The sequence below is a fragment of the Chiloscyllium plagiosum genome, unplaced genomic scaffold, assembly GCF_037043375.1.
Source record: "Chiloscyllium plagiosum isolate Xiang-an unplaced genomic scaffold, Cpla_swu_hap1 HiC_scaffold_8, whole genome shotgun sequence".
NCBI classification, from domain to species: domain Eukaryota; kingdom Metazoa; phylum Chordata; class Chondrichthyes; order Orectolobiformes; family Hemiscylliidae; genus Chiloscyllium; species Chiloscyllium plagiosum.
In genome coordinates, this window is record NW_028270146.1 from 6,981,012 (window position 1) to 7,001,271 (window position 20,260).

The 20,260-nt window shown below is 46.5% G+C and overlaps 1 protein-coding gene across 3 annotated transcripts in view; it reads left to right on the top strand.

Moving 5' to 3' along the window:
* Positions 1-20,260, top strand: part of ppp1r36 (protein phosphatase 1 regulatory subunit 36) — a 72,743-nt gene that overhangs the window by 33,336 nt on the left and 19,147 nt on the right. For 2 of the 3 annotated variants that reach the window (XM_087989461.1, XM_043698446.2), the window contains exons 4-7: positions 1,951-2,090; positions 8,627-8,696; positions 10,271-10,369; positions 19,453-19,584. In XM_087989461.1, coding sequence (XP_087845587.1) covers positions 1,951-2,090; positions 8,627-8,696; positions 10,271-10,369; positions 19,453-19,584 — 441 coding nt within the window. The remainder of the gene's footprint in view (positions 1-1,950; positions 2,091-8,626; positions 8,697-10,270; positions 10,370-19,452; positions 19,585-20,260) is intronic. The other variant, XM_087989463.1, reaches the window with a different exon arrangement.

The following is a 20,260-nucleotide window of genomic DNA, read 5'->3' on the forward strand; positions in this document are numbered from 1 at the left end:
TCCTGGCATGCCCTCCTGCACTCTCCACTGAACCAGGGTTGATCCCTGGCTTGATGGTAATGGTTGAGTTGGGGATATGCCAGGCCATGAGGTTACAGATTGTGCTGGAGTACAATTCTGTTGCTGTTAATGGCTTATAGTGCCTCAAGGATGTCCAGTCATGAGTAGCTAGGTCTGTTTGAAGTCTGTCCCATTTAGCACAGTGATAGTGCCACACAAACGATGGAGGGTATTCTCAGTGTGAAAGTGGGACTTTGTCTCCACAAGAACTGTGCGGTGGTCACTCTTACCGATACTATCATGGACAGAATCAGCTGGCAGATTGGTAAGGATGAGATCAAGTATGTTTTTCCCTCTTGTTGGTTCCCTCACCACCTGCCACAGACCCAGTCTAACAGCTGTGTCTTTTAGGACCCAATCAGCTCGATCAGTAGTGCTGCTATCGAGGCACTCTTGGTGATGGACATTGAAATTCTCCATCCAGAGTACATTTGTGCCATTGTCACACTCAATGTGTGGCACGATGGCTCAGTGGTTAGCACTGCTGCCTCACAGCGCCAGTGACCTGGGTTCGATTCCCGCCTCAGGCAACTGTGTGGAGTTTGCATATTCTCCCCGTGTCTGCATGGGTTTCCTCCGGGTGCTCCGGTTTCCTCCCACAGTCCAAAAAAAAATGTGCAGGTTAGGTGAATTGGCCATGCTAAATTGCCCATAGTGTTAGGTGAAGGGGTAAATGTAGGGGAATGGGTCTAGTTGGGTTGCTTTTCGGAGGGTTGGTGTGGACTTGTTAGGCCGAATGGCCTGTTTCCACACTGTAAGCAATCAAAAAAAAATGGAGGAGCACCAATTTCATCAGCCAAAGGAGGACAGTACGTGGTAATCAGCAGGAGGTTTCCTTGCCCGTGTTTAGCCTGAAGCCATGAGATTTCATGTGGTCCAAAGTCAATGTGACTCCCAGGGCAATGCTTTCCTAACTATATCCCACTGTGCCACCATCTCTACTCAGTCTGTCCTGGCCTTTAAAGGATTCCCACATGCTGATGTAGATTTAACTACAAACAGCTGCCCCAATCTGTATTCCCCAGTTCCCCCCCTAATATTGTAGTATTTAGCCTCCCCTCAGTTTAATAGTTTCACCCGAGGATACTCTTGCCCTTATCCATAAGTAACTTAAAACTTGCAGAATTATGGTTACTGTTCCTAAAATGCTCCCCACTGAAATTTCAATTTACCCAGCCCTGCACATTCCCCAACAACAAGTCTACTATGGCCCTATTCCCTTGTTGGACGATTCCCATATTGTTTCAAGAAACCCTCCTGGACACACCTAACAAATTCACCCAATACTTTGGGAGTCTCAATCCATAAAATCACAATTGAAGCTAAACTATTGTCTTGAGACCTCAAAACACTCCCACCTTTTAGCTTTGTTCTGTTTTATTTAACATGTAGTTTCATACAGGAAGGTGAAAGATGGATGAGGAATGTTTGAGGACTCTGGGACTATATTCAGTGGAGCTTAGAAGGATGAGGGGGGATCTGATTGACACTTACAGAATACTGAACGGCTTGAACAGAGTGGACATTGGGAAGATGTTTCCATTGGTGGGAGAGACGAGGACCCAAGGGCACAGCCTTAGAGTAAAGGGAAGACCTTTTAAAACGGAGAGAAGGAGAAACTTCTTCAGCCAGAGAGAGGGGAATCTGTGAAATTCACTGCCACAGAAGGCTGTGGAGGACAGGTCATTGAGTATATTTAAAACAGAAATAGATAACTTCTTGACTGCCAAGAGGAGCAAAGGTTCCGGGGAGAAAGTGGGAAAATGGAGTTGAAAAACCTATCAGCCATGACAGAGCAGACTCGATGGGTTGAATGGCCTAATTTCTGCTCCAATGTCTTATGGTCTTATGTCTTATAAATAATAACGATATTTTGTTTTTTGAAACCAGATCAAAGGTTGTCATTACCAGGCATAGTATTGCTCTGCTGAAGAAAGCATTAAGTGCTGGGAAAATTCAAGGAACTGCAATTGAACTCCCGAAAACAGAAGCTCGACAAAGTCCAAACGTTACCCTCGAGGATGTTAAAAGTGAGCATGTGACTTGCAATACTATCCTTTTTGTGTTTCCTTGTCTTGATCACTGCCTCCATTTGTTTTTCAAAAATACTAACCCCAACTGTGTCTGATGTACAACCCATTTCAGCCCCTCCCTGCACAGTGACTCACACTGACTGCAGACTCCTCCGAATCTATCCACCATCAGGCACAAGGCAGGAGTGGAATGGAATACTTTTTTTGAGTTTGATTTATTGTTGTCACATGTACTGAGATACAGTGAGAAGTGTTGTTTTGCGTGCTCTACAGGCAAATTGTACCATACAAAGTGTATCAGGGTAGCAGAACAGAGTGCAGAATACAGTGTTACAGCTGCAGAGAAGGTGGGGAGAGCGAGAGAGATCAACATTTGAGAGGTCCATTCAGAAGTCTGAAAGCAGCAGAGAAGAAGCTGTTCTTGAATCAATTTGTACTTGTATTCAAACTTTTATATCTTCTGCCCGACGGAAGAGGATTGAAGAGAGCATAACCGGGGTGGGAGGGGTCTTTGATGATGTTGGTTGCTTTTTCAAGGTAGTGGGAAGTATAGACGGAGTCAATGGATGGAGCGTTGACTTGTGCAATGGACTTGGCCGTGTTCACAACTCTTTGTAATTTCTTGCAGTGTTGGGAAAAGCGGTGGGTTGGATGGGTGCAGCTCCAACAAGAAGCTCGACACTAACCAGGCTAGAGCAGCCTACCACATCCACAAACACCTGCACCACCAGCAATGTGTACAAAATGCACTATAGACCTTCCTGAAAGAACCTCAGGCAGCACCTTCCAAACCTAAGACCACTTCTATCTAGGAGGACAAGGGCAGCAGATATATGGGAACACCACCCCCTGCAAGTTCCCCTCCGAGCCACTCACCATGCTGACTTGAAAATATATCGCCGTTCCTTCACTGTCACATGTCAAAATCCTGGAATTCCCTCCCTAAGGGCATTGTGAGTCAACCCACAGCATATGGACTGCAGCGGTTCAAGAAGGCAGCTCACCCCCACCTTCTCAAGGGGCAACTAGGGATGGATGATAAATGCTGGGCCCAGCCAGCGATGTCCACATCCCACAATTGAATATAAAAATACACAGGATCAGTTTCAGGATGAGGAGAAATTTCTTCACTCAGAAGATGTGAATCTTTGGAGACCTTTAGCCTGGTGTTATAGAGCGCTCATTGGTTCAGTTGGGGGAGGTGGGAGGGGAGGCATCCTCTCGGCCAGATGGTCTGGATTCAAGACTCACCCCAGGTCACCAAGGAAGGTGTGTTCAGAACGTGCTCAAATGGGTTGAAAATCAATTTGTACATCCTTCAAATCCACTTCCTGCCAATGGTTAGGTGGCGAGAGCAGGAGAGAGCCTTGGTCAGTCATGTGATGGAGCCTCTCCCGTCATTCCCAACTACAACAGGTATATCAGAGTGGATGTATCAGAGCAGGTTACATTTTGGAGTGATCTGTAATTACACCACCACAACCATCCTGGGGTTATGTTGCATAAAGTCAGCAGCTGAAGGACAGAACTGGCTCCTGAAGAAGGGCTTATGCCCGAAACGTCGATTCTCCTGTCCCCTGGATGCTGCCTGAACTGCTGCGTTTTTCCAGCAACACATTTTCAGCTCTGGTGCCAATCTTAGCATACTTTCATAATTATTTACAGAATTACCCATTAGAACATCTCACTGTCACCCATTCCCAGCCTCGGTAAAAACAATGACTGCAGATGCTGGAAACCAGATTCTGGATTAGTGGTGCTGGAAGAGCACAGCAGTTCAGGCAGCATCCGAGGAGCAGTAAAATCAACGTTTCGGCAAAAACCCTTCATCAGGAATACAGGCAGAGAGCCTGAAGCGTGGAGAGATAAGTGAGAGGAGGGTGGGGGTGGGGAGAAAGTAGCATAGAGTACAATAGGTGAGTGGGGGAGGGGATGAAGATGATAAGTCGAGGGGGAGGGGGTGGAGTGGATAGGTGGAAAAGAAGATAGGCAGGTCGAGTTTGTTTCAGGACATGTTTGAAGAGCTTCAGGGCAGAGGAAATGACCTGGGAGTTGCAGTGGGAGAGGGACTCCCTGAGATTCTTGTAGAGAGAGGAGGAAAACTTCTTTAAGGCAGGCATCCCCATCCCCACCCTCCTCTCACTTATCTCTCCACGCTTCAGGCTCTCTGCCTGTATTCCTGTTGAAGGGCTTTTGCCTGAAACGTCGATTTTACTGCTCCTCGGATGCTGCCTGACCTGCTGTGCTCTTCCAGCACCACTAATCCAGAACCCATTCCCAGCCTCCCCTACAATATGGCCTCTGTGCTACCTGTTAATTCACTTCCCCCACCTGCACCAGCTCAAACAGCTTTGTCGCCCAGTTTCATCTCACTCAATCACATCCTTTTCCCCATGCCCAGAACAGTAGGGCAGAAAGAGCAAAGATGCTTGGTGTTCTGCCTGACACTCATCTCCTCACCCCTCACAGGGAGAGGACCCTGACTGTCCACCCTGAGTATCTGCTTGACTCTGCCCAAACCTCTGGACTCCTATTGGAGGCTGCCTTTGACTTACTCTACCGGGGCTCCCTGAACTGAAGGCTATCCCCCTTGACCTTATTGAGTTAGACCATAGGAAATAGGAATAGGAGGGAACCATTCAGCCCTTTGAGCTTGCTCCACTTTTTACAGGATCAGGGCTTATCAGACACTCCTCATGTCCATATTCCTGCCTTTTCCCCAAAACTCTCCATTCCGTGACTGATCAAGGATTGATGTATTTGCACAAAAACGACTCTCTGCCCCACCCCTCCCCCCTCCCCCATCTCTCTGTAGCATGGAGTTCCAAAGACTCACAACCCTCTGAGAGAAGAAATTCCTCCTCATCTCCGTCTTAAATTGGTGCCCCTTTATTCTGAGACTGTGCCCTCTGGTACTAGACTCTCCCATGAGGGGAAACATTCTCCCAGTATTTACTCTGACATGCCCCTCAGAAATGCTGTATGTTTCAATAAGATCACCTCTCATTCTTTTGCAGTGAGTAGAATTTGTCAGATGAAAATCCCTCTCGACCAGGAATCATCTGAATGAACCTTCTCTGAACTGCCTCCAATGAAATAATATCTTGGGTGGTGGTTGATGGGTAATATTCATCCTGTGGTTCAATCACTAGTGGTGTATCGCAAGGATCTGTTTTGGGGACACTGCTGTTTGTCATTTTTATAAATGACCTGGATGAGGGCCTAGAAGGGTGGGTTAGTAAATTTGCTGATGACACTAAGGTTGGTAAAGTTGTGGATACTGCAGAAGGATGTTGTAGGTAACAGAGGGACATAGATAAGCTGCGGTGCAACATCAAGGGCAAATGGAGTTTAATGTGGAAAACTGTGAGGTGATTCACGTTGGAAGGAGTAACAGGAACAAAGAGTACTGGGCTAATGGTAAGATTCTTGGTAGTGCAGATGAGCAGAGGGATCTTGGTGTCCATGTACATAGATCCCTGAAAGTTGCCACCCAGGTTGATAGGTCTGTTAGGAAGGCATATGGTGTGTTAGTTTTTATTGGTAGAGAGATTGAGTTTTGGAGCCACGGGGTCATGCTGCAACTGTACAAACCCTGGTGCGGTCGCACTTCGAGTATTGTGTACAGTTCTGGTCACCGCATTATAGGAAGGAAGTGGAAGCTTTGGAAAGGGTTCAGAGGAGATTTACTGGGATGTTGCCTGGTATGGAGGGAAGGTCTTATGAGGAAAGGCTGAGGGACTTGAGGGACTTAACTGTTTTCGTTGAAGAGAAGGTTGAGAGGTGACCTAATTGAGACATATAAGATAATCAGAGGGTTAGATAGGATGGACAGTGAGAGCCTTTTTCCTCGGATGGTGATGGCTAGCTTGAGGGGACATAGCTTTAAATTGAGGGGTGATAGATATAGGACAGATGTCAGCGGTAGTTTCTTTACTCAGTGAGTAGTAGGGGCATGGAACACACTGCCTGTTACAGTAGGAGACTCACCAACTTTAAGGGCATTTAAATGGTCATTGGATATACATATGGACAAGAATGGAATAGTGTCGGTTAGATGGGCTTCAGATTGGTTTCACAGGTCGGTGCAACATCAAGGGCTGAAGGGCCTGTGCTGTGCTGTAAAGTTCTATGTTGTAGGTTCTATCTTTGCTAAAATAAGGGGACAAAACTGCTCACAGTGCTCCAGATGTGGTCTCCCCAGCCCCTTGTACAGTTGCAGTAAGACTTCCCTACTGTTATACTCCAATCCCCATGGAGTATAGACCAACATTCCATTAGCCTTCCTGATTACCTGCTGCACCTGTGTGCTAGCTTTCTGTGCTTCATGTACAATTCTCCCAAGTCCTGCTGTGTTGCAGATTTCTGCAGTTTTTCTCCATTTAAACAATACAGTTTTTTTTCTCCCTTCCAGACTGAACAACTTTACATTTTTCCAAGTGATACTCCATTTGCCAACTCCGCACCCACTTGCTTAACCTATCAATACCCCTTTCTAAGCTGTTTGTATCTTTCTCATAACTTATCTTTCCACCTGTTTTTGTGTTGTCTGCAAATTTGACTACAGTACATTCACTCCCTTCCTCCGAGTTATTAATGTAGATTGTGAACAGTTGTCGCCCAATCACTGATTCTCATGGAACCCTACAGGTCACCAGTGTGAAAAAGAACCCCTTATCCCACTCATTGTTTTTATAGCAGTAAACCTCATCTCTGAGCTGCTAACTTGTGTGAATCTTGTCTCGAAAACTATTGGAAAATGCTCTTGGTGTCAAGAAAGGCCTCACTCAGCTTTTCACATGAATTTTCAGCATCGCACACATTGTTCAGGGCCAGACGAGATTCTGCCCAAAGACGATGAAGGGATAGGGGAAGAGTGGGCTTGATGTAGATCAGCAGCAATCATATTGAACAGTTGAGCAGACTCAATGGACCAAATGATCTACCCCATCTCCTGTTTCTTGCACAGTTAGAGTGGTAAGACAGTAAGTGAGCAGCACGGACTTGTAGCTTGGTCCAGTCTTGCTGCCAATCCCTGGAGAGAATTAACATTGAGCTGATTCTAAACAAGGAATTGTAAATAGTGGAGGGACTGTATTTTTTAAATTAATTCATGGGAGGTGATTTTGTGCCAATCCCTAATTGCCCCTTGAGAAGGTGATGGAGCTGCCTTCTTGAACCACAGTCTGTATACCTTGTTGCACATCTAAATCATTCTTCATGAGGGTTTCTGCCTCAGATTCTAGATTCCCACCACCCTCTGGAGGAAAAAGTTTTTCCTCACATCTCCTCTCCACTTCCTGCCCCTTACCTCAAATCTATGTTCCCTGATTACTGACCCCTCCATCAAAACAAAATGTTCCTTCCTGTCTACCCTGTCTATGCCCCTCATAATTTTATACATCTCAATCATACCTCCCTCAGTCTCCGCTGCTCTAAGGAAAACCACCCCAGTCTGTCCAATCTCTCTTCATAACTGAAACTCTCCAGTCCAGGCAACCTCCTGGTAAATCCCCTCTGCTCCCTCTTCAATGCTGTCACATCCCTCCTATAATGTGGATTCCAGAACTGCACACAATACCCTAGCTGTGGACTAACTGAAGTTTTAGATAGTTCCAGTATCACCCTGTTGTTTAATCTATTCCTCAGCTGATAAAGGCAAATATATTTGCCTTTATCAGCTGAGGAATAGATTAAAATATAACATTTACCTTCTGAAGCACTTTATTCAGCTGTACTGATACCTTAAGGGAGTGGTGGATGTGCCCACCAAAGTCCCTAATATCCTCGGTGCACCCCAAGATCCTACAGCTCATCATTAGTTCCCATACTCCATCACCCTCCTGACTGTCCACAGGCTCTGGGGAGTCAGAAGGATTCCTAGCCCCTGACCTGCTCTTGTAGCTCCTGTAGACAAAAGTGAGGACTGCAGATGCTGGAAACCAGAGTTTAGATCGTTGTGGTGCTGGAAAAGCACAGCAGGTCAGGCAGCATCCAAGGAGCAGGAAAATCAATGCTTCGGGCAAAAGCCCTTCATCAGAAATTGGGCTTATAGCTCCTGTGTTTGTGCGGTATAGCCCCCAGGATGTTGATAATGGGGTATTCAGTGTTCTCAGTGCTCCAGTAAGGGGAACAGCCTTTTAGCATTTGACCTGTCGTACCCTCTAAGAATTATACACATTTCAATTTTCATTCACCCAATTCTATTCAATCTCTCTTTATAGGCCAAGCCTCCCACCCCAGGATCAATCCAGTTCCTCTTCCCTGTTCCCTCGACCCTAAACCACGACAGATATGATTTCACTGTTCACTTTCTGCACAAATTATTCTCTAACACCATCCTGTCATCAGAAATTGACTCACAAGGTGGAGTCAGAGGGAACCAAGTGTAAGAACTTTGTGCTGATGCACGGGAGACGTTTACAACTAGGGAGAGGCTAACTGAAGGCGGCCATCACATTGTAATGAGGGATACTGTGGTCATAGTGTATTGGTTACTGCGATGTAACGTGTTGCTGATGTCCTTTTCACAGAGGCAGCTGTCCATTTACTGAAAGGAAATGATTCACTGAGCATTTCGCCGTTGTTTCAGCAGATGTTGGGGTAAGAAGTGGCGGTCATTCTCTCACCATCACGCAGCAGGGAGATTATAGGGGCAGCACGGTGGCTCTGTGGTTAGCGCTGCTGCCTCACAGCAGCAGGGAACTGGGTTCGATTCCAGTCTCGGGCGACTGTCTGTGTGGAGTTTGCAGATTCTCCCCGTGTCTGTGTGGGTTTCCTCTGGGTGCTCCGGTTTCCAGTTTGGTAGATTGGCCATCCTAAATTACCCATAGTGTCCAAGGATGTGCAGGCGAGGTGGATTAAATATGGGAAATGCAAAGTCACAGGGATAGGGTTGGGTCTGGGTGAAATGATCCCTGGAGGGTCAGTGTGGACTTGATGGGCTGTTTGTCCTGCTCCCACTCAATAGGGATTCTATTCTCCAGCTAACTGTCATCCCCAACAAACAACACTTTATCATGTTCATGTCTGTGGGTTTTTTTTTGTGCACAAACTATGATCACACTTCATAGAAACATAAAAGACAATAGCAGGAGTAGGCCATTGGACCCTTTCAGCCAGCTCTGCCATTCAGTATGAACATGGCTGATCATCAAGTCAATCTCCTACTCTCACCTCACCCCCCAATACTCTCTGATCCCTTTCATCACAAGAGCTGTACCTACCTCCTTCTTGAAAACACAGTGTTTTGGCCTCATTGTTTTTGGCAGAGAATCCCACAGGCTCCCCACTCTCTGGGTGAAGACATTTCTCCTCATCTCGGTCCTAAAAGGTTTACCCCTTATCCTTAAACTGTGACCCCCTGGTTCTGAACTCTCCTACCATCGGGAACATTCTTCCTGTGTCTAACCTGCCTGTAAGGTTTCCAGAGATTCACCCACCTTATTCTAAACTCCCAGGGAATACAGTCACAATAATGGCCCAGTACTCTTATTGACAGGAGGAAAGATGTAGGTGCAGTGTCATTATCCACAAGACATCCAAAGGCATTTCAGCAGCCAGGGATGTACTTTTACATTGTAATCACTATTGTTGGAAACACAGCAACCAATTTTCACACCAGCAAACTCCCACAAACAGCAATGTGATAACAATCAGGTAATCATCTTGATAGTTGAATCATGAGTGAATATTGACTGAGACTTGGAACAACTCCCCTGTCTCCATGCATCTTATAAAGCAGATGTGTACATGATTTAGTGTTTCTTTCAAAATAGTGTCTCCAACAGCATAGCAGTCCCTCAGCACTGCACTGGAGTGTTACCCTGGAATGGAGCCTGAACTCATTCCCTCCAGCCTAAGTGGGTGCTGTCCTGTTGGAGACATAGTCCTTCACATAAAACATGTAACAATGGCCACATCCAGTTTTTCAGTTGGGTGGAAAAGATGACACTGCCACTCGCTGAAGAAGGCAGAGTCAGTAACAATGTTTTCAAAATCAGGGAAAAAGCAGGGATTGTGATGGGAAGGGGAAGAGAGAAACTGAATTCTGATTCTTGAAGAAATGGTGACCTTTCTCAGTTTCTCAGATAGAATGGCTGTGTTTTTTTCCAGAGTTTTCATTTATAATTTTCTCTGAAGAGGTAAAGTGAATTCTCTCTCCTTTGCTGTTCCAGGGCTCATCATTTGAATAAATTCCTCACAATTTTACTCAATTACTTCTCTGCGTTTCTTTCTAAGTATGAGTTGGAGTCCAAGACCAGCAATTTTATGACGTAAGTGTGGGGAGTGTCTCAGTTAGGATGTTGGACTTCATATCCCATTGACAGTCTGAAACCAAGGGAGATTTGATAGCAGCATTACAAACTACAAAGGGTTTTAACTGAGTAAATAAGGAGAAACTGTATCCAGTGGGAGGAAGGTCAGTAACCAGGAGAGACACAGATTCTAGCCAATTAACAAAAGAACCAGAAGGAGAAATGAGGAGAAAATCATTTCCACAGTGAGTTGCTGTGAGCCAGAATGTGCTGCCTGAAAGGTCAGTGGAAGCAGATTAACCCATTATACCCACCTCCGCCACTTCCTCTGGCAGCTCATTCCATGCACACACGACCCTCTGTGTGAAAATGTGAAACCTTAGGTCCTTTTTAAATTTATCCCCTCTCACCCTAAACCTATGGCCTCTAGTTCTGGGTGTAAGAAGTTAGATTTAGAAGTGCACAGGGAGGCTGGAAGAAGGTACAGAGAATAGACAGATCAAAGCCAAGGAGTGATTTGAGCATGAGAGTTTTCAACTTATAGAGTCATAAAGTCAAACAGCTTCGGTCCAACTCGTCAATGCTGACCATGTTTCCAAACTAAACTAGTCCCACTTACCTGCGCTTGGCCCATATCCCACCAAACTTTTCCTATTCATGTACTTACCTAAATGTTTTTAAATGTTGTAACTATACCCGCATCCACCACTTCCTCTGCCAGGTCATTCCACACAAGAACCACTCTTTGTGTAAAATGTTGCCCCTCATGTCCTTTGTAAAATTTTCTTCTCTCACTTTAAAAATATGCCCCCTAGTTTTGAATTCCCCCACCCTATTCACCTTAGAATTTTATAAACCTCTATCCCCTCAGCCTCCTACGCTCCAGTGAGAAAAGTCGCAGCCTATTTTTAGAATTCAAACCCTCCATTCCCGGCAACATGCTGGTAAATCTCTTTTGAACCCCTCCAGCTTAGTGATAGTCTTCCTATAACAGGGCAACCAGAACTGCATACAGTACTCCAGAAGAGACCACATCAATGTCCTATACAACCTTAACATAATGTTCCAACCCCTATACTCAAAAGTCTGAGCAATGGAGGCCAGCATGCTAAACCGCCCTGCCTACATGTGACACAAGTTTTAAAGCATTATGTACCTAAACCCCTAGGTCTCTCTATTCTACAGCACAGCCCAGGGCCCTGTCATGAATTGTAAAAGTCCTGCTCTTGTTTGTTTTACCAAAATGCAATACCTCGCATTTATCCAAATTAAACTCGATCTGCCATTCCTCAGCTCATTGACCCAATTGAACAAGATCCATTTGTAATCCTAGATAACCTTCTTCACTGTCCACTATCCCACCAATCTTGGTGTTATCTACAAATTTACTAACCATGCCTCCTATATTCTCATCTAAATCATCTATATAAATGACAAATAAAAGTGGACCCAGTACTCATCCCTGTGGAATACCGCTGGTCACAGGCCTCCATTGGAGAAACAACCTTCCACCATCATTTTCTGTCTCCTACCATAACGCCAATTTTGTATCCAACTGGCAAGCTCACCCTGAATCCCATGTGACCTAACTTTCCTAATTAGTCTATCGTGTGGAACCTTGTCAAGGGCTTTACTAAAATTCATGTCAACAAAATCTACTGCTCTGCCCTCATCAACCTTTTTGGTTACTTGCTCAAAAACTCAACCATGTTTATGAGACACAATTTCGTTCACACAAAATCATACTGACTATCCATAATCAGTCCTTGCCTCTCCAAATGCATATAAATCCTGCCTTTCAGAATTACCTCCAACAACTTACTCACCAACAATGTCAGACTCACAGGCTTCCTCTTATAGCCTTTCTTACACAAAGGCATAACATTAGCCTCCCTCTAGTCCTCCAGCACCTCACCCCGGTTATAAATGATACAAATACTAATGCTTGGGGCCCCGCAATTTTCTCCCTCTTGTCCCACTATTGCCTGGGATACACTTGATCAAGTCCTGGAGATTTATCCACCTTTATATTTTCTAAGACCTCCCAGGACTTCCTCTTCTGTAATGTGAACTGTTTTCAAAACATCAGTATTTATTTCCCCGAATTCTCTAGCCTCCAATTCTTTCTCCACAGTAAAAACTGATAGGAAATATTCACTTAGTATCTTTCCTATCACCTGAAGTTCAACACAAAGATGACCTTGTTGATCTTTAAGGGGCCCTATTCTCTTCCTAGTTGCTCTTTTGCTCTCAGTGTACTTGTAGAATCTCTTCAGATTATCCTTTGCCTTATCTGCCAAAGCTTTCTCATATCACCTTTTGGCCTTGCTGATCACCTTCTTAAGAATGCCCCTACACTCTTTATACTCCTCAAGAGAATGTCGGAGAATGCAGCAGAGTATAAATAGATTGGAGAGTTGGGCAGAGAAGTGGCAGATGGAGTTCAATCCGGGCAAATGTGAGATGATGCTTTTTGGAAGATCCAATTTAAGAGCGAACTATACAGTAAATGGAAAAGCCCTGGGGAAAATTGATGTGCAGAGAGATCTCGGTGTTCAAGTCCATTGTCTCCTGAAGGTGGCAACGCAGATCAACAGAGTAGTCAAGAAGGCATACGGCATGTTTTCCTTCATTGGATGGGGTATTGTGTTCAAGAGTTGTCAGGTCATGTTACAGTTGTACAGGACTTTGCTTTGGCTACATTTGGAATACTGTGTACAGTTCTGGTCACCACATTACCAAAACGACGTGGATGCTTTGGAGAGGGTGCAGAGGAGGTTCACCAGGATGTTGCCTGGTATGGAGAGCGCTAGCTATGAGGAGAGGTTGAGTAGATTAGGATTATTTTCATCAGAAAGACGGAAGTTGAGGTGGGACCTGATTGAGGTCTACAGAAAAATGAGAGGTATAGACAGGGTGGATAGCAAGAAGCTTTTTCCCAGACCGGGGGACTCAATGTTGTGGGGTCACGAGTTCAAGGTGAGAGGTGAAAAGTTTAAGGGAGATATGCGTGGAAAGTTCTTTACGCAGAGGGTGGTGGGAGCCTGGAATGCATTGCCAGCGGAGGTGGTAGAGGCTGGCATGATAGCGTCATTTAAGATGTATCTAGACAGATACATGAATGGACAGGGAGCAGAGGGATACAGATTCTTGGAAAATACATGACAGGTTTAGATAGAGGATCTGGACCAGTGCAGGACTGGAGGGCCAAAGGGCCTGTTCCTGTGCTGTAATGTTCTTTGTTCTTTATATAACCTGGTGTTGTGTGACTCCTAACTTCATCCACCCCAGTCCAACACTGGCATTGCCACATCATGGCAAACCTGGCACTCACACCCCTCTTCCCTTTGTCGGACATGACAACACCCTCTCTCTGCCAGACTGGACATTCCCATTGGGGTAAAAACAATGGCTGCAGATGCTGGAAACCAGATTCTGGATTAATGGTGTTGGAAGAGCACAGCAGTTCAGGCAGCATCCGAGGACAGGCAAAGTCCGAGGACAGGCAAAATCGACGTTTCGGGCAAAAGCCCTTCATCAGGAATAAAGGCAGAGAGCCTGAAGCGTGGAGAGATAAGCTAGAGGAGGGTGGGGGTGGGGAAAGAGTAGCATAGAGTACAATAGGTCAGTGGGGGAGGAGATGAAGATGATAGGTCAGGGAGGAGAGGGTGGAGTGGATAGGTGGAAAAGGAGCTGGGCAGGTTGGACAAGTCCGGACAAGTCAAGGGGACAGTGTTGAGCTGGAGGTTAGAAACTAGGATGAGGTGGGGGAAGGGGAAATGAGGAAGCTGTTGAAGTCCACATTGATGCCCTGGGGTTGAAGTGTTCCGAGGCGGAAGATGAGGCGTTCTTCTTCCATGCGTCTGGTGGTGAGGGAGTGGCGGTGAAGGAGGCCCAGCACCTCCATGTCCTCGGCAGAGTGGGAGGGGGAGTTGAAATGTTGGGCCACGGGGCGGTTTGGTTGATTGGTGCGGGTGTCTCGGAGATGTTCCCTGAAGCGCTCTGCTAGGAGGCACCCAGTCTCCCCGATGTAGAGGAGACCGCATCGGGAGCAACGGATACAATAAATGAAATTAGTGGATGTGCAGGTAAAACTTTGATGGATGTGGAAGGCTCCTTTAAGGCCTTGGATGGAGGTGAGGGAGGAGGTGTGGGCACAGGTTTTACAGTTCCTGCGGTGGCAGGGGAGAGTGCCAGGATGTGAGGGTGGGTCGTAGGGGGGTGTGGACCTGACCAGGTAGTCACGGAGGGAGCGGTCTTTGCGGAAGGCGGAGAGGGGTGGGGAGGGAAATATATCCCTGGTGGTGGGGTCTGTTTGGAGGTGGCAGAAATGTCGGCGGATGATTTGGTTTATGCGAAGGTTGGTAGGGTGGAAGGTGTGCACCAGGGGCATTCTGTCCTTGTTGCGGTTGGAGGGGTTGGGTCTGAGGGCGGAGGTGCGGGATGTAGACAAGATGCGTTGGAGGGCATCTTTAACCACATGGGAAGGGAAATTGCGGTCTCTAAAGAAGGAGGCCATCTGGTGTGTTCTATGGTGGAACTGGTCCTCCTGGGAGCAGATACGGCGGAGGCGGAGGAATTGGGAATACGGGATGGCATTTTTGCAAGAGATAGGGTGGGAAGAGGTGTAATCCAGGTAGCTGTGGGAGTCGGTGGGTTTGTAGAAAATGTCAGTGTCAAGTCGGTCGTCATTAATGGAGATGGAGAGGTCCAGAAAGGGGAGGGAGGTGTCAGAGATGGTCCAGGTAAATTTAAGGTCAGGGTGGAATGTGTTGGTGAAGTTGATGAATTGCTCAACCTCCTCGCGGGAGCACGAGGTGGCGCCAATGCAGTCATCAATGTAGTGGAGGAAGAGGTGGGGAGTGGTGCCGGTGTAATTACGGAAGATCAACTGTTCTATGTAGCCAACAAAGAGACAGGCATAGCTGGGGCCGATACGTGTGCCCATGGCTACCCCTTTGGTCTGGAGGAAGTGGGAGGATTCAAAGGAGAAATTGTTAAGGGTGAGGACTAGTTCGGCCAAACGAATGAGAGTGTCGGTGGAAGGGTACTGTTGGGAACGTCTGGAGAGGAAAAAATGGAGGTCTTGGAGGCCCTGGTCATGGCGGATGGAGGTGTAGAGGGATTGGATATCCATGGTGAAGATGAGGCATTGGGGGCCGGGGAAACGGAAGTCTTGGAGGAGGTGGAGGGCGTGGGTGGTGTCTCGAACGTATGTGGGGAGTTCCTAGACTAGAGGGGATAGGACAGTGTCGAGGTAGGTAGAGATGAGTTCAGTGGGGCAGGAGCATGCTGAGACAATGGGTCGGCCAGGGTGGTCAGGCTTGTGGATCTTGGGAAGGAGGTAGAACCGGGCAGTGCGGGGTTCCCGGACTATGAGTTTGGAAGCTGTGGATGGGAGATCTCCTGAGGTGATGAGGTTCTGTATGGTCTGGGAGATGATGGTTTGGTGATGGGGGGTGGGGTCATGGTCCAGGGGGCAGTAGGAAGAGGTGTCCTCAAGTTGATGTAGAGGTCAGTGCGCCAGACTACCACTGTGCCCCCTTTATCCGCTGGCTTGATGGTGAGGTTGGGATTGGAGCAGAGGGATTGGAGGGCTGCGCGTTGTGAGGGTGAGAGGTTGGAGTGGGGGAGGGGGGTCGACAGGTTGAGGCGGTTAATGTCCCGGCGGCAGTTGGAAATGAAGAGGTCGAGGGCAGGTATTAGGCCAGCACGGGGTGTCCAGGTGGATGCAGTGCGTTAGAGGTGGGCGAAGGGGTCCTCGGAAGGTGGGCGGGAGTCCTGATTGTGAAAGTAAGCTCGGAGGCGGAGGCGACGGAAGAAGTGTTCGATGTCATGGCGTGTATTAAATTCATTGATGCGTGGACGGAGGGGGACAAAGGTGAGTCCTTTGCTGAGGACTGATCGTTCGTCCTCAGTGAGGGGGAGGTCTGGAGTCATGGTGAAAACTCGGCAGGGCTGGGAGCTGGGAGCTGTTGTGGGTGTGGAGCTGGGAGTGGGGTCGGAGCCAGTACCTGGAGTGGGTGTGATGGTGGGGGGAATGGGGGTAGAGTCATGAGCAGGGGTAGTGTTCCCCTCGGGGTTCTGGGGGGTGGGGATAGTGACAGTGGGGTCTGTGGGGGGCGTGTCAGCAGAATGCAGGTGTGTGGCGCTGATGGGGGTGGAAGTGGTGGCAGACACGGCAGTAGGGGTGGTGGAAGTCACTGAGCTTGTGGCATCAGCGATGATGTGAGGGCCGGAAGTGGCTGTGGGAGTGGCCATGATGGGGGCAGAAGTGACATCATCAATCAGCGTGGGGGTGGTAGCTGCATCAGCCGCATGGCTAATGGTGTTTCCGAGGCCAGGGGAATCTTCTGGAATATTTGAGGAGCGCTGGTTATGGAGGTGGGTAGATAAAAGTTTGTTGTACTTACAGTTTTTGATGTTTGAGATGGAGTTGAAATACTGTTTGTTGAGAGTATGGATTCTCCTGAGGATGTAGTACAGAGTGGGTCCTTTGCAATTCTGAGAGAGTGTGACCCTCAGCTGAGGCAGGGATGACTGTAGAGAGGTTAGGTGCCGACGCATTGCTGCGAGTGTGGAGCGGAGGATCTTGAAGTTTTACCTGCACATCCACTAATATCATTTATTGTATCCGTTGCTCCCAATGCGGTCTCCTCTACATCGGGGAGACTGGGCGCCTCCTAGCAGAGCGCTTCAGGGAACATCTCCGAGACACCCGCACCAATCAACCAAACCGCCCCGTGGCCCAACATTTCAACTCCCCCTCCCACTCTGCCGAGGATATGGAGGTGCTGGGCCTCCTCCACTGCCGCTCCCTCACCACCAGACGCCTGGAGGAAGAACGCCTCGGAACACTTCAACCCCAGGGCATCAATGTGGACTTCAACAGCTTCCTCATTTCCCCTTCCCCCACCTCATCCTAGTTTCTAACCTCCAGCTCAACACTGTCCCCTGACTTGTCCGGACTTGTCCGACCTGCCCAGCTCCTTTTCCACCTATCCACTCCACCCTCTCCTCCCTGACCTATCACCTTCATCTCCTCCCCCACTGACCTATTGTACTCTATGCTACTCTCTCCCCACCCGCATCCTCCTCTAGCTTATCTCTCCACGCTTCAGGCTCTCTGCCTTTATGCCTGATGAAGGGCTTTTGCCCGAAACGTCGATTTTGCCTGTCCTCGGATGCTGCCTGAACTGCTGTGCTCTTCCAGCACCATGGACATTCCCATTCCCATACCCTAAACCATCTCTCTCCTGGCACCCTTCTCACCTGCGACACTATCCACCTGGCACATTCTCACCTGGTACCCTTTCCACCTAGCATCCTTTCCACCTAGCACCCTTTCCACCTGGCACCCTTCCCAATTGGTACACTATCCACCTGGCACTCTACCACCTGAAACCCTAACCCTATGCCTATCTTATATACTTTCTTCTTCACAAGAGCTATCAGACTGGCTGCATGTGTTGCTGGACATTGAAATCATAAAATACAGCAAATCCTGCTGGTGACAAGGGGACCATGGTTTGATTTCCCTCGACTGTTCCGTCATGATCAGAATCTCCTTCCAGAAATGTTGAATTCTGTCTTAGTGCAAATGGAATTTGTAGCCCCTAAGAGAGGAGGATGGAGAAATGTTTGCAAACAGAACTGAGTATCTTCATGGCCAAATCACAGGAAGCTAATATTCAAGTGCATTGGAGCAATTCGAAAAGCAAATAATATGTTAGCTTTTAAAGTAAAATATTATGAAGTCTTACAACATTTATATAGCACCTTGCTGAGACTACATCTGGACATTTTTTAAATTCATTCATGAGATGTTGGTGGGGCTGAAATTTATTGCTCTTGTGGAGGTGGGGGTAAGCTGCCTTCTTGACCTTTTGCTGTGAATATGAACACACACAACGCTGTAAGGGAGGCAATTCCAGGACTTTGTCCCAGGAAGGAATGGCAATATATTTCCAAGTCAGGATGGTGAGTGGCTTGGATGGGAACTTGTAGGTGGTGTCATCCCCATGTATCTGCTGCCCTTGTGCTTCCAGACGGTAATGGTCGTGGGTTTGGAAAGTGCTATCTGAGAAAATGATGAGGAATGTGGTAGAAGCTGAGATTATCTGGGAAGAGATGGAAGACAGGTTTGATCTATGAAACTGGGAGTTCCGTAATGACATAGCAAAGCTTATCTTTGTGAACTGGCCTGTGTCAATCTTCTTCATTTAGAACATAGAACATAGATAATTACAGCGCAGTATAGGCCCTTTGGCCCTCGATGTTGCGCCAACCTGTAAAACCAATCTTTTTTTTTAATAGATTTTTTATGAAGAGAGAAGATTTAAAACATTTTTTACAAAATTACAAAGATAATACAAACTAGTGTATTATATTTACAATATAATAACAACACCAATATACAATTTTAAAAAACCTTACTATTAATCTATTCTACAAATGACCAAAACGTCAAATAGGATATCATACATTACTAACAATAAATAAAAAGGTAGATAAATAACTAGATACATGCTCAAAATAGATTTATAGCAAGTCATAACAAAACCCGTATTTATACGGGATTCCTCCTCCTGGGAGCCCCCGAACCAGCTGGAACCATTACCACGGCTAAGCAAAAGCCCTGGACAATATGGCCAAAATATCGGTGTCAGTATAATTCAAAAAGGGCTGTCATGTTCTGTAAAATAATTCCGATTTTTTCTGCACCATATTCGTAAGAAAGTCAAGGGGGATATATTCCATGACTAGCCTGTGCCAATTTAAAAGTCCTGGGTGACTATCCAATTCACTAAGATGTTATAAGGTTATTTGTGTTATATAATTTGCTACACTCATCATGTGATGTTTCCAAATATTAGTAAAGTTTTATAATAAAGTTTGAATTAATTAAAACCTTAACATGTTGAAATAAAGGTTAAGTGCTTTCAAAAAAACCTGTTTCTGAAATTTTGAGAATTCATTAGACTGAATTCAGTATAGTGGTTTCATGTGAATTCCACCTCTCTCCTAATCAATAGTTTTATTGTTCAGCATCGTAGGTTTTGCTGTGACATGTTTTCTGTTTACCCTCTCCTTATTCTCAGTGCTATGGAGCAAATCGAGATTGCTGAGGCTAATACTAAAATGGACCTGGCACGGAAACTAATGGCCCAGATATATTGCAAGATGTTACTGGGCCTTGGCATGGCCAAACAGCATCACATGGCATGTGGAAAGTGAGTACATCCTCATCACTGATATCCATCAGCAGGAGCACAAAACAACAACAATGTGTCATTTAGGTAGGACCTTAAATGTAGGCAAACATCCCAGGCCACACCTCAGGGCTGCAAAGCAGCCAAGCTTTGACACCATGGAAAAAGTGAGGACTGCAGGTGCTGGAGATCAGAGCTTAAAAATGTGTTGCTGGAAAAGCGCAGCAGGTCAGGAAGCATCAAAGGAACAGGAGAATCAACGTTTCGGGCATAAGCCCTGAAGATTCTCCTGTTCCTTTGCTGCTGCCTGACCTGCTGCGCTTTTCCAGCAACACATTTTTAAGCTCTGACACCATGCCACATAGAAACACAACAAGATGACTGACCAAGCAAAGACACTTTCACAAACTGGAAGGAGGAACAGCATCCAAAAGCACAGATCACGTGATGGCTGAAGTTAAAATTAAACAAAAGAAATGCTTACAATAACAACAACTTGTACGTACAGGTAGTTCTTCCATAACACATAGTTGTGTTCTTGTGCAATCCCGCATTATAGAGAAATCGCACCTTCAGAAACAGCACGTAAAACATTGACGATGTAATCGTATTACAAACAGCACACGTTTTAAAAGTTCATGCTTTAGAAACAGTGTCCCCAGTTCATCAATTACACTGCTGAATTTGCGTTAATGAA